This window comes from Macaca mulatta, chromosome 7 (assembly GCF_049350105.2).
Source record: "Macaca mulatta isolate MMU2019108-1 chromosome 7, T2T-MMU8v2.0, whole genome shotgun sequence".
Classification (NCBI taxonomy): domain Eukaryota; kingdom Metazoa; phylum Chordata; class Mammalia; order Primates; family Cercopithecidae; genus Macaca; species Macaca mulatta.
In genome coordinates, this window is record NC_133412.1 from 49804788 (window position 1) to 49819763 (window position 14976).

Genomic DNA, 14976 nt, shown 5'->3' on the forward strand with positions numbered 1-14976 from the left:
TGGAGCTCCATAGGCTACTTCTTGGCCACAGCTATGGCTCCCCCTAAATGTGACATCCCGCTCTAATTCTCAAAGCATTTCTGAAATACCCAGAGGCAGAATGATTTGGCTGTGAACTGTTCAGGCCAGCTCAGGCCAGATGTGGGGTCCACATTGGGGCCCCTGTTTCAGAAGGGGCAGGACTTTACTGGACACTGGATGGGATGCCTCAAAGCTGCTCATCCAACCAGCAAGGGGCTCCACCCGGGGCCCAGCATGCAGAGAGATAGGCATGACTTTGAGGCATGAGGCTGGCTCTCCCCTCACAGGATCATGGCAGCCCTTACCACTCATTACTACCTTGATATCCCTGCCAAAGAGGCTGGCATGGAAGCAGAGCCAGTTGGGGGAGATGTAGAGCCGGCCCTGGAGAAGGAGGTCCCTCTGGAGGGCACAGGAGCACACTAGGATGTCACAGGAGAGAAAATGGCCATAAGCAAGGTCAGCCCAGGAAGCCCCAGGACGTGGGTCCTCACACTGTGGAGTCCAGAGTCCAGCCTCAGGACCCATCTTCCTCAGACTCCCCCTTCCCCACCACAGACCCCAAACCCCAAACAGTCCATTCCCCAGCATTGAAGGGTCCTTCTCCTGACTGCCCCTCCACTCCACCAGCCTGCTGGATGTTTCTTCCTTCTCCACCCATGCTCCAGAGGGTCCAGGCAAGTTCCTGCCCTGATCTCCGAGCCTGCAATCTCACAACCTCAGGCAGAATCCCTGACCTTTCCCTGCTCTGCTCTGCCCTGAGGGCCTTGATTGTGCAAATGCCCCCACATGCTCAGTGAGAGGCCAGAGCAGGGAAGAAGTCACCGGTAAGAGCAGAACAGACACAAGATTCCGAAGCCCTGACGTTTCCCCAAGAAAACCTTCAAAAATGCAATGCTATGTCCCAAACCAGCCCTGTCTTCTCACATTCTGGGGGAGTGGTCCACATCTAAAGGACAGCCAGTTCCCATTTCTAAGTCATGCTTTGGAGGCTCCAGAGCAGAGGTCCCTGGCCCCAGGCACTCTGGGTGCCTAACCAGCTATACCAGGGAGACAGCTCACCTTTGAGAACCACTTCCTCCAAGGGAACATCCTTAAACAGCTTGTGGTATTGCTGGTTGTATTTATTCAGTGTTATCTGCAAACACACAGGCTGCGTCTGAGAAGCCCTGGGAGGTGAGACCGCCAAAGGGGCCCTGCTCCAGCCAACAGGAAATGCCACAGCCCCCCGGCCCATGCTGGGGACTTAGCATGAGGCAGCTAGTAAGCAGCCAGTGAGTATGGAGGGCTGTGTGCCAAGCACAGCTTGTCTCCTGGTGCTGCTGGTCCTGACAGGCAGCTTGTATTAGCAGAAGGGGACACCCTACTCCCACCCAGGAAGGGACACCCATTGAGGCTTCCTGATTTCCTGATGACCGGCCTGGTGGCCAAGGCGCCAAAAGTCACTGAATTCTGGCAGCCCAGGACCCCTTCCTGGGTGAATAGTGAGAAGTCAGCCTCCAGACTTACCCCTTCTCGGCCACACTTCTTTATCTCTTCACCCTTCAAGCCTTCTGGCCAGTGCGGACTGCAAAGGAGACATTCCATTTTGGGGACAAGGAACCCCAGTCCTGCCCATGCGTACTCAGTGCCAATTCTGCCCTGGCCTTGAGCCAGAAGCTTGGGGCAGAGATCGGAGACTAGGGCCCTTCTCTAGGGGACACAGCAAAATGACAAGTACAGAAAGAACACAGCTATACAGCTCATCCCTGGGGGAGGGCACTGCGGGAGGCAGGGAGGGGTCGCCAAGGGCCCACCTTCCCCGATGCGAGTGAGCAGCATCTCCAGGACGTGCGCCCAGTCTCCCAGAGATGCTGAGGAGCTGCCCACCTGGGTGTCAAAGACCCTGTCCCATTTCTCTGGTCAAGGGGTAAGCAGGGGAGCAGGCAGTGCCGGAATAGGGACAGTTTGGGGTGTGGGTAAGGTGAAGGTGTCAGACTCACAGCTCCGGGGCCTGGCCGCAGGCCATGATGCCAGCAGGACTGCCCTCCCTGCCGCCTCCTCCCTGTGGCCTGAGCTCTGCTGCGGGAAGCTTGGCACAGACTCACCTGACCTGACTGAGGCTACCACATTGGGAAAGGGGGATGACGCTGAGAAAAAAGGTAAACCTTTGCCTTGTCTGGGTTGGCCCAGGGCACAGGTGAGCAGGGAGGAGGCTGGAAACCCGAGAAGCATGGACTCTGCTAGGTCCCAGTGCACTGGGACAGCCCTGAGGGGCGGGAGGAAGAAGCCTGGGGCAGCCTGTGCCTGACCTCACAGACCTACAAAGGGGCCCGGCTCAGCCTTGAGGTCTTCTTACAAACAGGTCACCTCCTGAGGGCTTCCCACCCCTAAGTCTGTGTGTATCTCCGACTGGGAAAGGGGTCCTCACCTGTAGTCCGGGGGCTCCTCAACTCTGTCTGGTTTCTCTTTGCAGGGCACAGCACTCTTCAGAGAAGCTGTCTTTCCGTGCATTTGTTGGTTGCTAGGGAAAAACAGGCCCACATCAGTAAGGGGGCTTCATGAGGACACCTTTCCCCACCAGCCCCACCATGCCCAGGGCCGCTGCCTCTGTCCCCCACCCAAGACTGGCCCTGGTATTGAGGGTGACACTGAAGATGTCACAGTTCAGAGGCAGCGGCACAGGCAGAGGTTCTGGGATGGCTGATGGAATTGGGGGTCTCACACAGCATGTTTCCCAGAAGCCAGAAGTTCTGCTTATGCCTGGGCTGGGAGGAAAATCAACCTGTCTACCTCATCTCCAGTGCCAGGCAGCTCGTAGGCCAGGCTGAGTGAGGCCTCTAGCCCCACCCTTGAGGAGGCACACTGAGAGGGAGGACCCTGAGACTTGCTTATGCCGAGAACAAAAGTGTCCAAAGTACCCGCGCAGCGTGACTGTAAACCATCAGGTTCCAGGAAAGGAGGCTGAGCACAGGAGGCCTTATCAAACGAAGCCCAGGAGCTAATGCGCTGAAGGTGTGGGAGGTGGACGCCCGTCCGCCTGCAGGTGAGTGTGGCCAGGAGGAGAGGAGCCGTCTTATACCAGGAAGTGGCCTCAGTCACCTCCAACAGTCAGGACAGCTTGGTGATGAGAGCCAAACCATCTCAAAAATGTCCCTGAGGGACAGCATGGGAGGGAACAGATCCTTTCTCCCTGGGCAGGTAGGGCTCTCCAATGGCCTTTGAGTTCCTGCCTCCACTAAATGCTCCAAAGAATCGTTACCCTGGCTTCCTCCAAAGAAACGCTCCTCCAGGCTTCACATCAATAAAGCCTGAGCCATCAAACCAGCTCCAACCGAGTGGGCGCAGGGGCTGACCGAGAGAGAGGATGGCCAAGAAACACGGCCACACTGGGGCAGTATGGTGGTCAGGAACAGGTAACAAGGTCATGTGCAGTGGTCCCACAGCATATTAGGAGCTGGAGCCTGGAACCTACAAATCTCAGTGCTCAGTCACACTCCGCTCTGTGTCTGAGGCCAGCCAAAGTTCTCTTCTTCAAGAACAGAGTTATTGCATCAGCCTAAGATCTGCCAGGACCCTCAGAGACTGATTTAGCCTCACCCCCTCCCACCATACCATTGTACAGATTATGAAACTGAGTCCTGCCGAGGGACAGGCTGTGTCCGGTACTACAGTGAACAGCCAGTGACCTCACCCACAAAATCAGTCCAGCCATGGCCATGTGGCCTGGTTACCTCTGTCCTCCACCTTAGAGAGGATTTTGCCACACATATCAACATATACCTACAACAATCTTGTGAAGTGACAGATTTTGTTAGAGACTTGACTCTCAAAGTTGATTTCTGGATTTATTTGGTTCCATCACGTCACATTTCACAGAGGTTTTTTTTCCCCTTGATTTTTAAAGCTCATTATAGAAAATATGAAAAATATAAGATCAAAATCACCTATAAGAAAGATTCCCCAAAAATCACCCAAAGAAAAAATGTATGATAAATATATAACCTATACAAATGGTTATATAATCTATAATTTGTGTACCCTACTTCTGTGGCTTAACCTGATTTCATGAGAAATTTCCCATGTCACTCACTGTCCATTCCTAGGATAGATTCTCAGAAGTGAAATTAGTGGATTGAGAATGAACAGATGCAGGCCAGGCGCGGTGGCTCACGCCTGTAATCCCAGCACTTTGGGAAGCTGAGGCAGGCGGATCACAAGGTCAGGAGTTCAAGACCAGCCTGGCCAAGATAGTGAAACCCTGTCTCTACTAAAAATACAAAAAAAGTAGCCAGTTGTGGTGGCGGACGTCTGTGGTCCCAGCTACTCAGGAGGCTGAGACAGAGAACTGCTTGAACCCAAGAGGTGGAGGTTGCGGTGAGCCAAGATGGCACTACTGCACTCCAGCCTGGGCTATAGAGCGAGACTCCATCTCAAAAAAAAAAAAAAAAAAAAGAATGAACAGATACTATTCCAGTTAACCCAGGCATCAGCACGATATGAGCGTGCCTGTTTCCCGATATTCAGGCCCTTCTCTGGATATTGTCTCTCACTCACCTTTGCAAATCTGATAGGTGAAAATATGTTGTCTTCATTTGTATTTCTGCTTACTGGTAGGTTGAACACTTTTTTTCCAAATAATTATTAACCACTAGAATTTCATTGTCTTATAGACAATTCACAGGTGAAATTCTTTCTTCGTTTGTATTGAAGTTCTTTCTTCATTTGTATAAATTGTTACTGGCCTTTTTTTTTTTTTTTTTTTGAGATGGTGTCTTGCTGTTGCCTAGGCTGGAGTCCAGTGTCGGGATCTCGGCTCACTGCAACCTCTGCCTCCTGGGTTCCAGTGCTTCTCCTGCCTCAGCCTCCCAAGTAGCTGGGACTACAGGCGTGTGTCACTGCACCCGACTAATTTTGTATTTTTTAGTAGAGACAGGGTTTCACCATATTGACCAGGCTAGTCTCGAACTCCTGACCTTGTAATCCCCCTGCCTTGGCCTCCCAAAGTGCTGGGATTACAGGCATGAGCCACCGTGTCCAGCCTTTTTTTTTTTTTTTGAGACAGGGTTTCACTCTGTCGCCCAGGCTAGAGTACAGTGGCACAATCTTGGCTCACTGCAGCCTCAACCTCCAGACCTCAAGTGATCCTCCCACCTCAGCGTCCCAAGTAGCTGGGACTATAGGCCTCCGCCACCACGCCAGGCTGTTTTTCATTTTTTTGTAGGGGGTGGTCTCACTGTGTTGTCCAGGCTGGTCCTAAACTCCTAAGCTCAGTCATCCCACCTCAGCTTCCCAAAGTGCTGGGATTACAGGTGTGAGCCACCATGTCTAGCTTTCTTTTTTTTTTTTTTGAGACAGAGTCTCACTCTGACACCCAAGCTGGAGTGCAATGGCGTGATCTCAGCTCACTGCAACCTCCACCTCCCAGGTTCAAGCGATTCTCATGCCTCAGTCTCCTGAGTAGCTGGGATTACAGAAGCCTGCCACCACATCTGGCTAATTTATATGTGTGTGTATGTGTGTACATATATGTATATGTGTGTGTGTGTGTGTATATATTTTTTTGTTTTTGTTTTTGTTTTTTTAGTAGAGATGGGGTTTCACCATGTTGGGCAGTCTGGTCTTGAACTCCTGATCTCAGGTGATTCAACTGCCTTGGCCTCCCAAAGTGCTGGGATTACAGGCATGAGCCACCATGTCTGACCTGTAAATTCTTTATTGAGAATGTTAATCCTTAGTTTATCGTTTTTGTGATATTTTCCCCCAATTTGTCATTTCTCTTTTGTCTGTGCTATTTCTGCTGTGTCTGTGTGTAATTACTGTGTGGTAGATTCCATCTATTTCCATGTATGTTTCTCGCTTGGTCTAAGTCCTCTCACAGGACAGTCCTTGGAGGAGCAGCATACACAAATCAGACCACTGAGCCGTTACAGCGTGAGCCTGGCAGTCAACCCATGGGGCTGCCAGGGAAAAATCCTGTAGGCTCAGCTCTAAAGAACCTGCACTCTAGCCTAAAGGATGGACGAGGGATAGAATGGGATGACAATGGGAAGGAGCTTAGACAGTACTTTCAGAGGCAGGGAGCCTGTTGCTTGAGAGTGTGACTCAAGTTCTCAGGACAGCAGGAGCTCAGAGGATGCACAGATCTGAAATATTCACAGTGGGGTTCCTAGAGAAAAGGAAGCTGAGCCTTAGAAACTGGCATAATTATAATCTTGTATGGATTATCTAATCTTGCATAGATAATCATGTCTTTGCATGGATTCCAAACCAAACACATCCTTAGGTTCAAATGTGACTTTCTCAGGGAGAGAAGCTTTCCCTCAGCCCTCCCCCAGCCTAGGTGAGGAGTCTCTGCTTCAGACACTCACAGCACCCTGATGGGAAGTCTCCTCTCAGCATCTGTCACACTGCTTCAGAGTCTGTGAGCCCCTGGAGGTGCACAGACTCCGCCTAGTCCTTCACTGAATCCCCTGAGTCCAGTGCTGAGCATGCAGCAGGCGCTCACAACAACTCTGGGGAGGGGCTTTCCTGCCTTCAGACCAGGCTCAGCCACCAAGCCCGGCCAACTCTCAAGTCTCTTTAAATTAAAAGCCAACTCCTGGCTGGGCGTGGTGGCTGAGCCTGATCTGCAGGCAGGCTCCCAGCACTTTGAGAGGCTGAGGCAGGTGGATCACCCGAGGTCAGGAGTTCAAGACCAGTCTGGCCAACATGGTGAAAACCCATCTCTACTAAAAATACAACGATTAGCTGGGCATGGTGGCGGGCACCTGTAATCTCAGCTACTCAAGGGGCTGAGGCAGGAAAATCACTTGAACCCAGGAGGCGGAGCTTGCAGTGAGCCGAGATCGCACCATTGCACTCCAGTCCAGCCTAGGCAACCAGAGTGAAATTCTGTCTTTAAAAAAAAAAAAAAAAACCCGGGAGGCGGAGCTTGCAGTGAGCTGAGATCTGGCCACTGCACTCCAGCCTGGGCGACAGAGCGAGACTCCGTCTCAAAAAAAAAAAAAAAAAAGCCAACTCCTTTACACGTGATCAAGGGGATGGTTACAAGCCACTCCTTTATGTTTATCCATTGAAGCCAGTTCCTCCTGTCTCTCTGCTGATAATGCTCTTGGCTCAGAGACCCTTCCTATGGCCAAAATGAGGAAACCTGCAGTGCTCGCAAAACAATCTTCATTCACTTTCCACTAAATAGTTGTATCTTCTCCTCTGTAGTGTTTATTTTGACAAATGAAAATAAAGAGGCCGGGTTCAGTGGCTCATGCCTGTAATCCCAGCACTTTGGGAGGCCGAGGCGGGTGGATCACCTGAGGTTGGGAGTTCGAGACCAGCCTGACCAACATGGAGAAACCCCGTCTTTACTAAAAATACAAAATTAGCTGGGCCTGGTGGCACATGCCTATAATCCCAGCTACTAGGGAGGCTGAGGCAGGACAATTGCTTGAACCTGGGAGGCGGAGGTTGCGGTGAGCTGAGATGGTGCCATTGCACTCCAGCCTGGACAACAAGAGTGAAACTCCGCCTCAAAAAAAAAAAAAAAAGAAAAGAAAAGAAATGGGAGCAGTGCCACTTGAAGAAGTACAGGGCAGAGTGGTCACTGAGCACGCACCAGCAGAACCAGTCAGGCAGGGGACAGCCAGTGACCAGCTGGGCCCCAACCCAGAGGGCAAAGGAGGAGGCTTTAAGAGCACAGGGCTCAGCCTGGTCGCCCACCCTGCGGGCAGCCACTGTAGACTCTAGTCATAGACTTTTTCTCACGCTAGGTGTTCATGCCCTGTGGGTCGTGAACCACATCTCCTCCCGCTCTGTCCCATCCCGTCCTGTCCTGTCCCGTCCCGTCCCGTCCCCACGCCCCAGCTGTGGAGTTCATGTCAGGAGTCCTAGAAGCCACAAAAAACTCTAATTTCTGTCAGGAGAGGTGTGGAGCAGGGGAGTGGCAGTATTTTGACATTAAAGGGGGTACAAAAGATTGGAAATCCTCTGATGAGGCCCCTTCCCCCAGCTAAGCCTGGTCTGAAGGCAGGAAGGCCCCTCCCTAGGGGGCACAGCAGGTGTCTGCGTGCTCTCCAGCCCCAGGCAGCAAAAATACTCTCTTTTCGCATCATGAGGCAGGTAGGGAGCTCCTCAGCCTGAGAAGCTGCCAGAGGGCAAGAATGGCACCAGCACAGGGAGATGTCAAGAATGGGGAGACAGGGCAGGAGAGGAGAGGGCAACGAGTGGGAGCCCAGATACACAGGAGTCTAGGGGCCTCGTGGTGCACCTGATACAGGCACTCTGCTCTGCACACCTCCCCCGGGCTCCAAATACCCACACCAGGCAGTCACTCCCAAGTCTAACTCTGTAACCTTGACACCCACACCCTCCCAAGCTTCACACCCTGCCATCTAGATGCATCCATGCATGTAAGCTCAGCAGCAGCCCCCCAAGCCTGCTTCCTCCTTGGCATCCAATGTCTGTGAAAGGCTCTATCCTCCCTACAGTTACCCAGGCCAGAATACTCCACTCATTCTTCTCCCCACCTCCACAGCCAATCAAGCCCTCGGGTCCTCCCCACCGACCCCCGAGATAACCCATGAAACCATCTCTTTTCTCATTCCTGCTACACCACGCAAGCCAGTCCACGATCCTTTTCCCAGATGCTGGCAACAGCTCCCTGACCGAACCTGCCTCCAGCTGTGCGGGTACACACTGCCTGCCTCTCTCCCACATGCACACTGCCCAGAGGGCCAGCTAGGGCCCGGGTCTGATCCTGCCACTCTCCTGCTGATGCTCCTTCTTCACTTCCCGTCACTTCTTCAGCTGGCCTCCCAGACCTTCCTGCTTTCCAACCTCACCCCGGTCATCCCCTCACCTGCAGTGCAGCCCAGCACCTTCACTTCCATGCCACAGCAGCCCTTCACACCTATGTGCTTTGCCTGCTTACCTGCTTACCCTTCTCATGCTTATATACCTGGGGAGTTCCCGGTCATCTTTCAAGCCCCAGGTGAAATGTCACCACCTCTGTGAAGCCTTCCCTGGTTTGCCCCAGCAGAGGGGCTCACTCCCTCTTCTGTGGTCCACTGTCGCTTCTTGCAGGCTGCTGCCCCAGCACTTACCACACCAGAGTGTGCCTGTCTGTTTACACATCTGTGTCCCCCAGCCCTTCCCTCCAGGAGCTCTGGTCCGGTACCTCAAGGCACTCAGCCCTGGGTGGTTGACTGATCAAAGAGGAACTCAGGTGGGAGGTATGAGGCGCAAGGAAAGAATAAAGGGCCTGGGCAGGATGGGGTATTTGGGTGAAAGCACAGGCTGGGTCCCTCCTGTCTCCAGTGGGCTGCACGCCCCTGGGCGGGCCATGCCCTGGCAACACTTCCCCAGACTTCCCAGCCCTTCCTAACCACGGGGCAAACCTCCCTCCAGTACTCATCCAAGCCTCTCGCAGTGGCCAAGCCTGTGGCTGATGCTGAAGCACAAACCTCAGCCGGGCCTACGTGGTTACAGGCAGGGCCTTCCCCACAGCTGGGGTGGGGTGGTCCCCTTGGGCATCTACTCCTCCAAGGAGGTAACCGCACTCTCCCAAGCTGACTTTTTGTGGACCCTGTGGGTCCTGCCAACTCTTCTCAAGGCCAGGCCAAAGACAGCTCCACCCTCTTGTGCAGCCAGCCAGGACGCTCGGCCCCAGCGAGCTCCAAGCAGAGACCTGAAAACAACACTGTTCTCTTCCAAACAAAAACACATCATGGCAACAGGCCCCGACAGTACAAACCCAGAAACCAGGGAAATAGCCATCCAAGGACAGGAAGCTTTGTGGACATCTGTCCTGGATAGAACTTTGCAAACTGGAGCTCAGTAGGCTGGACCTGGGACTCTTCCCCCGACTGGCTGCTCCAGATCTCCCCGACAAGGTCTCCTCACGCCACCCTCACCTCTCACTCAGCTCACCTCCTACTTTATAGGGCGAAAGGACACTCTCCTTTTAGCTCTAAAGTGTAGCCGGCTGGGTGCATATTAGAATCACCTGCAGTGCTTTTTTTTTTTTTTTTTTTTTTAAAAAGAGATGGAGTCTTGCTCTGTTGCCCAGGCTGGAACACAGTGGTGCAATCATAGCTCACCACAGCCTCAACTTCCTGGGGCTCAAGTGATCCTCCTGCCTAAGCCTCCCAAAGTAGCTGAAACTACAGGTGTATGCCACCATGCCCAGCTATTTTTATTTTATTTTTTATTTTTATAGAGATAAGGTGTTGCTATGTTGCCCAGGCTGGTCTGGAACTCCTGGCCTCAAGCAATTCTCCCACCTCAGCCTTCCAAAGTGCTGAGATTACAGGCATGAGCCACTGTGCTCCGCCTGCAGTCCTTTTAAAAAAAAAAAAAATGATGCCTGAGCTCTGTCTCAAACCAGTTAAATCAGAATATCTGGGAATAGCATTTAAATAATTATAGATTAAATTGTTGTTGAAGTATTATTTACATACAGAAAAGCACATGTTAAGTAAATGTACAATTCAATGCATTTCACAAATGAGTACACACCTGGGAACAAGGCCCCCAGAACCACCCGCTGCTGCTTCTACTTTCATTGGCCACACCCTCCTGGCCATGGATAACCGTCATCCTGACTTCCAGCACCAGAGTGCTTTTGCTTATTTTGGGACTTTACATGAATGGAATCATACCATACACACTTGTCTGCTTTTACTCAGCAATGCATTTGAAATATGGATATACCACAATTTATTTATTCATTTTACTATTGATGGACATTTGGGCAGTTTCCAGTTTTTGCCTCTTATGAAAGTGCTATGAAAATTCTATTACCAGTCTTGTGCACGCAAATATTCACTTCTGTAGGTAAACACTTAGGATTAGAAGTGCTAGGTCATAAGGCAGGTGTATGTTCAGCTTCTTTTCTTTTTGAGACAGAGTCTCATTCTGTCACCCAGGTTGGAGGGCAGTGGCATAATCTTGGGTCACTGCAGCCTCAACCTCCCAGGTTCAAGAGATTCTCATGTCTCAACCCCGTGAGTAGCTGGGATTACAGGCATGTGCCAGCATGCCCAGCTAATTATTGTATTTTTAGCAAAGACGAGGTTTCACCATGTTGGCCAGGCTGGTCTCGAACTCCTGACCTCAGGTGATCCACCCGCCTCAGCCTCCCAAAGTGCTGGGATTATAGGCGTGAGTCACCGCACCTGGCCGGCTTTAGCTTTTAAGGGTTCCCAAGTGATTGTAAACCCCCAGCCAACTAAGAAAGCACAGGAAGAACCCTGCCCCCACCCCTCCTTTCTTTGTGGCTTCTCTCCGAGGCCAATCTGCCTGCCTGGGCTCTGAAACTGGGGTCCTGACCCTCCTGAGCCTTCTTCACCCTGGCCCTCTTGAGTTTTAGGAACTTCCTTGGCAAGGCAGGGGACCCCACTGTCAATAAGATTCCCTTCTGTCAATAAGATTCCCTTCATCTGTTTAAGGCCTGAGGGCCCATTTCCTAGGTTATACCATGGAAGTCACAAGACCAGCTTTTCCAGGTGGCAGAGGCCAGCTCTGAACCACACTGTGTCCTTCCCAAGAGACTCCCTATGTGCTCTCAGGGCCACAGTCCCCACACACAGTCAGAAAATGGGTGACAAGACCTTTCCTGATAGCAAACTAGGATTCTGTGGAGAGAGGTAGGCTCATCGTCAACGTGCTGAAACTTGAAGATAAAAGGTAATTTCCCTCTTTTGCAAAAATAATGTTATTATTGCTGTCTTGCACTTTCATAGAAGCTGCACCTCCCTTTTTGTTTTCTCAGGTGACATTCCATATCTAGGACGACTGCTTTGTCCTTTCCACTGACTGGAGGAGGGGAGAAAAATCCCATAATTGAGTCTCATACTGACTGTAAGGGGGTGAGGCTTAGTGAGTTGGGGTTCCACTCAGCTCTCCTGGCAGCGCGCTCCAGAGGGGCAGGAACTCAACCTCGTCACGATCCCTTCTTCCAGGAAGGGTTCTGAGAACACCCAGGACAGGAACAGGCTTGCTCTCCCATCACTGCCTGTAGCAGCTTTGAGACGAAGGGGGGATGTGGAGGGCCAAAGGCCTATCTTCCCAACACCTACCAAGTGACTCTGGCCACAGGCAGTGGAACCATGGTGTGCTCCAGGCCCAGGAAAAGCCATCGCAAGCTGACCAGCAGCCTCTTTAGAGTGAAAAGATGAGCCAGCCTGTCAGATTCCCTTCCTAAGCAATCCTAACTGGGAAATCCGTGATGTGGGGGTGTGCAGCCAGGAGGAAACAGGCGAGAGAGAGCAGGCAGGTGCACGCTGCAGCTACACTAGAGCAGAACCTCTGGGTGGCCATGGAGACTGGCTCTAGAGCGAGGGAAGAGGGGGCAGGAGGCGGAGAAAGAGAAGCAGGGGGCCACGGGCCAGGCCTCCAGTCTAGGAAAGCACGAAGAGGATCTGCTCCCCTAGGATGCCCATTAACTCCTTCTGTGTTTGTGTCTCTACAAAATGGCACGCAGAGAAAAAAATAATCCCCTCTGTGACCTGCAGATCATCAGGGCTACTGTAAGGATCTGCAAGAGGTCTTGACTCAGTCTGGGGTGGGGCTGGGGACACTCACAGCCCTGCCAACTGAGCAGCACATCCCCCACTAGCGCCACTGAGCGCTGTGTTAGCCTCTGTCCCATCACATCCTTGGAGGATACCTAGAGGGGCCTCTACCCACGCAAGTGAAGATGGGGGTACCACTGGGCCTCAGAGGCACCCAGAAAGCTCCATATGTGTCCTCCATGCCTGAATCTTTCCACTGGGACTACAGTCCAAGGCACCAGCTGCGGCAAGGCCCTCTCTACACCTGGGCCACACCCAGTGACTGCCTCCCACCGCCATGGGCTGGGGGGCACGACCCGATCGCACTCTGGCCCAGCCACGCTCAGGGTCCCTCCCTTTCCTCTCCTCCCTCCACCAGAGGTTAGAGGCCAGCAATCACTGCCCGCTCCTGCCCAGAGCTCAAAGGCCTGTGCAGTGAGAATAGTCGCCACAGGAGACAGACAGGGACAAACAGCTGAAACCGGGAAGCTTTCCTCTTGGGGATATCCAGGATTTCCTACAAAGCACAAGCCAGATCACAGAGCCAGCCCTGCAAAGAGTGCCCTGCTGGCTGCTGGCTCCGTCCCATCATGCCCGCTGCTGCAGCGGCATCTATTTGAGCTGGCACCCCCGGGTCTGTTCATAGACCACTTTTTCTTGGCAGGCCACTTGGGGCTTGGCCGTTTCCAGACAAAAAGCTGGTCATTCAGGTCTAAAAACAGACTTGCATTCATTAAGGAACAGAGTGCCCCTGTGCTCTTGCTGGCCACCCTCCGGCCAGGCCTGCTGAGTGGGGGGGCCACAGACAGGCTGAGCCGCTCAGACGCCCCCACTCAGGGCTGCCAGGGGCTGTGGCTACTCTGGAGACAAGTCAGTTCTGTCCAACGTGGATACTGTACAGATAGCCCACCCCAACCACCCTGGGACACCCACCTCAGAATCACTGTGGCTTTGTGGATCCATCAGGCTCTTCTCAGGACCATAGGCAAGTGTGAAGGGTCTTGGGGTCCTGAAAGAGCCTGGGGCTGGGGACAGGAAGACAGGGATGCAGGCCTGAAACTGCTTCTCATTGCTGAGGGGCCTTGAGTAAGCCACTCTTCCTTTCTGGGCCTCAGTGACTCCTCTGCAAAGGGGTGAGAAAGTCACAGCCCAGGAGGGACAACAAATGTTGTCTGAGGGAAAAAAGCAGAGGCCAGGAACTGTATAAACTGCAGATGGCCACTGGCCCTCTGTGGTCAGATGAACCCCCATCCCAGGAGGGACCTCCATCAGGGCGTCCTGACTCAACCTTGGAGGGCAAGGAATACTTTTCTGAAGATGCACAGCATTGGAGTTCCAAGGGATGCTAGCAAAATGGAGAAGGGGGATGCTGGGTGGAGAGGGTCACTGTACAGGGGTTGCCATATACAAAGGCCCCAAGGCCAGAAGTGCACAGCATGTGTGAGGAAGCTGAATAGAGCCTTGGGTCTGGAGGGCAGAGGTGAGCAGTGAAGTAGTAAGCAACAAGGCTGGAGGGGTTGGCAGGGCCAGATTATGCAGGGCCCATGGGCCTCTATAATGGTTTTGGTCATTATCTTAAAAGCAATGAGAAACCAATGTGGAGATTTAAACAGGAAAGTATATTATCAACTTTGTGTGTTAATTGCTTCAAAGTAATCCCAAGGAAGTGGGGCAAGGGAGTGGAGGGTGAATATTGATGAAACAGGAATGACTCGTGTTGTTGGTTATTGTAGCTGGGCGATGGATACATGGGGATCCACTGGACATCTCTCTCGTCCTTTGTTGTGTTTACAATTTTCTATGGAGAGAGATCAGGTGAAAGGCTGTAACTCAGCAGACAGATGATATCTTGGACTGGGTGGCAGTAGTGATGGAGGGGCAGGGATGGACTCGGAATATGTATTTCCAAGTAGAATCGATCTGACGTGGTGATGAATTGGATGAGAGGTAAAAAGAAGAAGGTGTCAAGTATGACTCTAGATTTCTGGCTTAAGTGAGTAGGATAGTGGGCTGTTATGCTGAGACTAAACGAGGTAAAAATGGACTAGAAGAAAAGCCTAGTTGGAAGAAACAGTCACGAGTTCAGCCTTGAACATGTGTGAGAGACATTGAAGTGGAGATGTCAAACTATATATGACTAAGAAGCTCAGAAGAAAGGGTTATGCAGGAGGGATAAATTTCTGAGTTACTGGCCTATAAGTGAGAAGACGAGCTAGTAAGACTGCACCAGAGAAAGTGGGTACACAAAGAACAGAAGCTATCAACAAGAATGCCAAGACTTAGGGGGAAATAAAAGTCTTTTCAACAAATCATGCTGGGACAACTGAATATCCACATGGAAAAGAATAACATGACCTTTAGCTCACACTGTATACAAAAATTAGTCAAAATTCAGCTGGGCGCGGTGGCTCATGCCTGTAATCCCAGC

At 52.1% G+C, this 14976-nt stretch overlaps 1 protein-coding gene across 4 annotated transcripts in view; it reads right to left on the reverse strand.

The window, feature by feature from the left end:
- Nucleotides 1-14976, reverse strand: part of GRAMD2A (GRAM domain containing 2A) — a 41048-nt gene that overhangs the window by 7870 nt on the left and 18202 nt on the right. For all 4 annotated transcript variants that reach the window (XM_077939687.1, XM_077939688.1, XM_077939686.1 and 1 more), the window contains exons 2-5: nucleotides 2432-2524; nucleotides 1531-1588; nucleotides 1084-1159; nucleotides 340-443 (exon numbers count right to left, since the gene is read on the reverse strand). In XM_077939687.1, the coding sequence (XP_077795813.1) occupies nucleotides 340-443; nucleotides 1084-1159; nucleotides 1531-1588; nucleotides 2432-2524 (331 nt within the window). The remainder of the gene's footprint in view (nucleotides 1-339; nucleotides 444-1083; nucleotides 1160-1530; nucleotides 1589-2431; nucleotides 2525-14976) is intronic.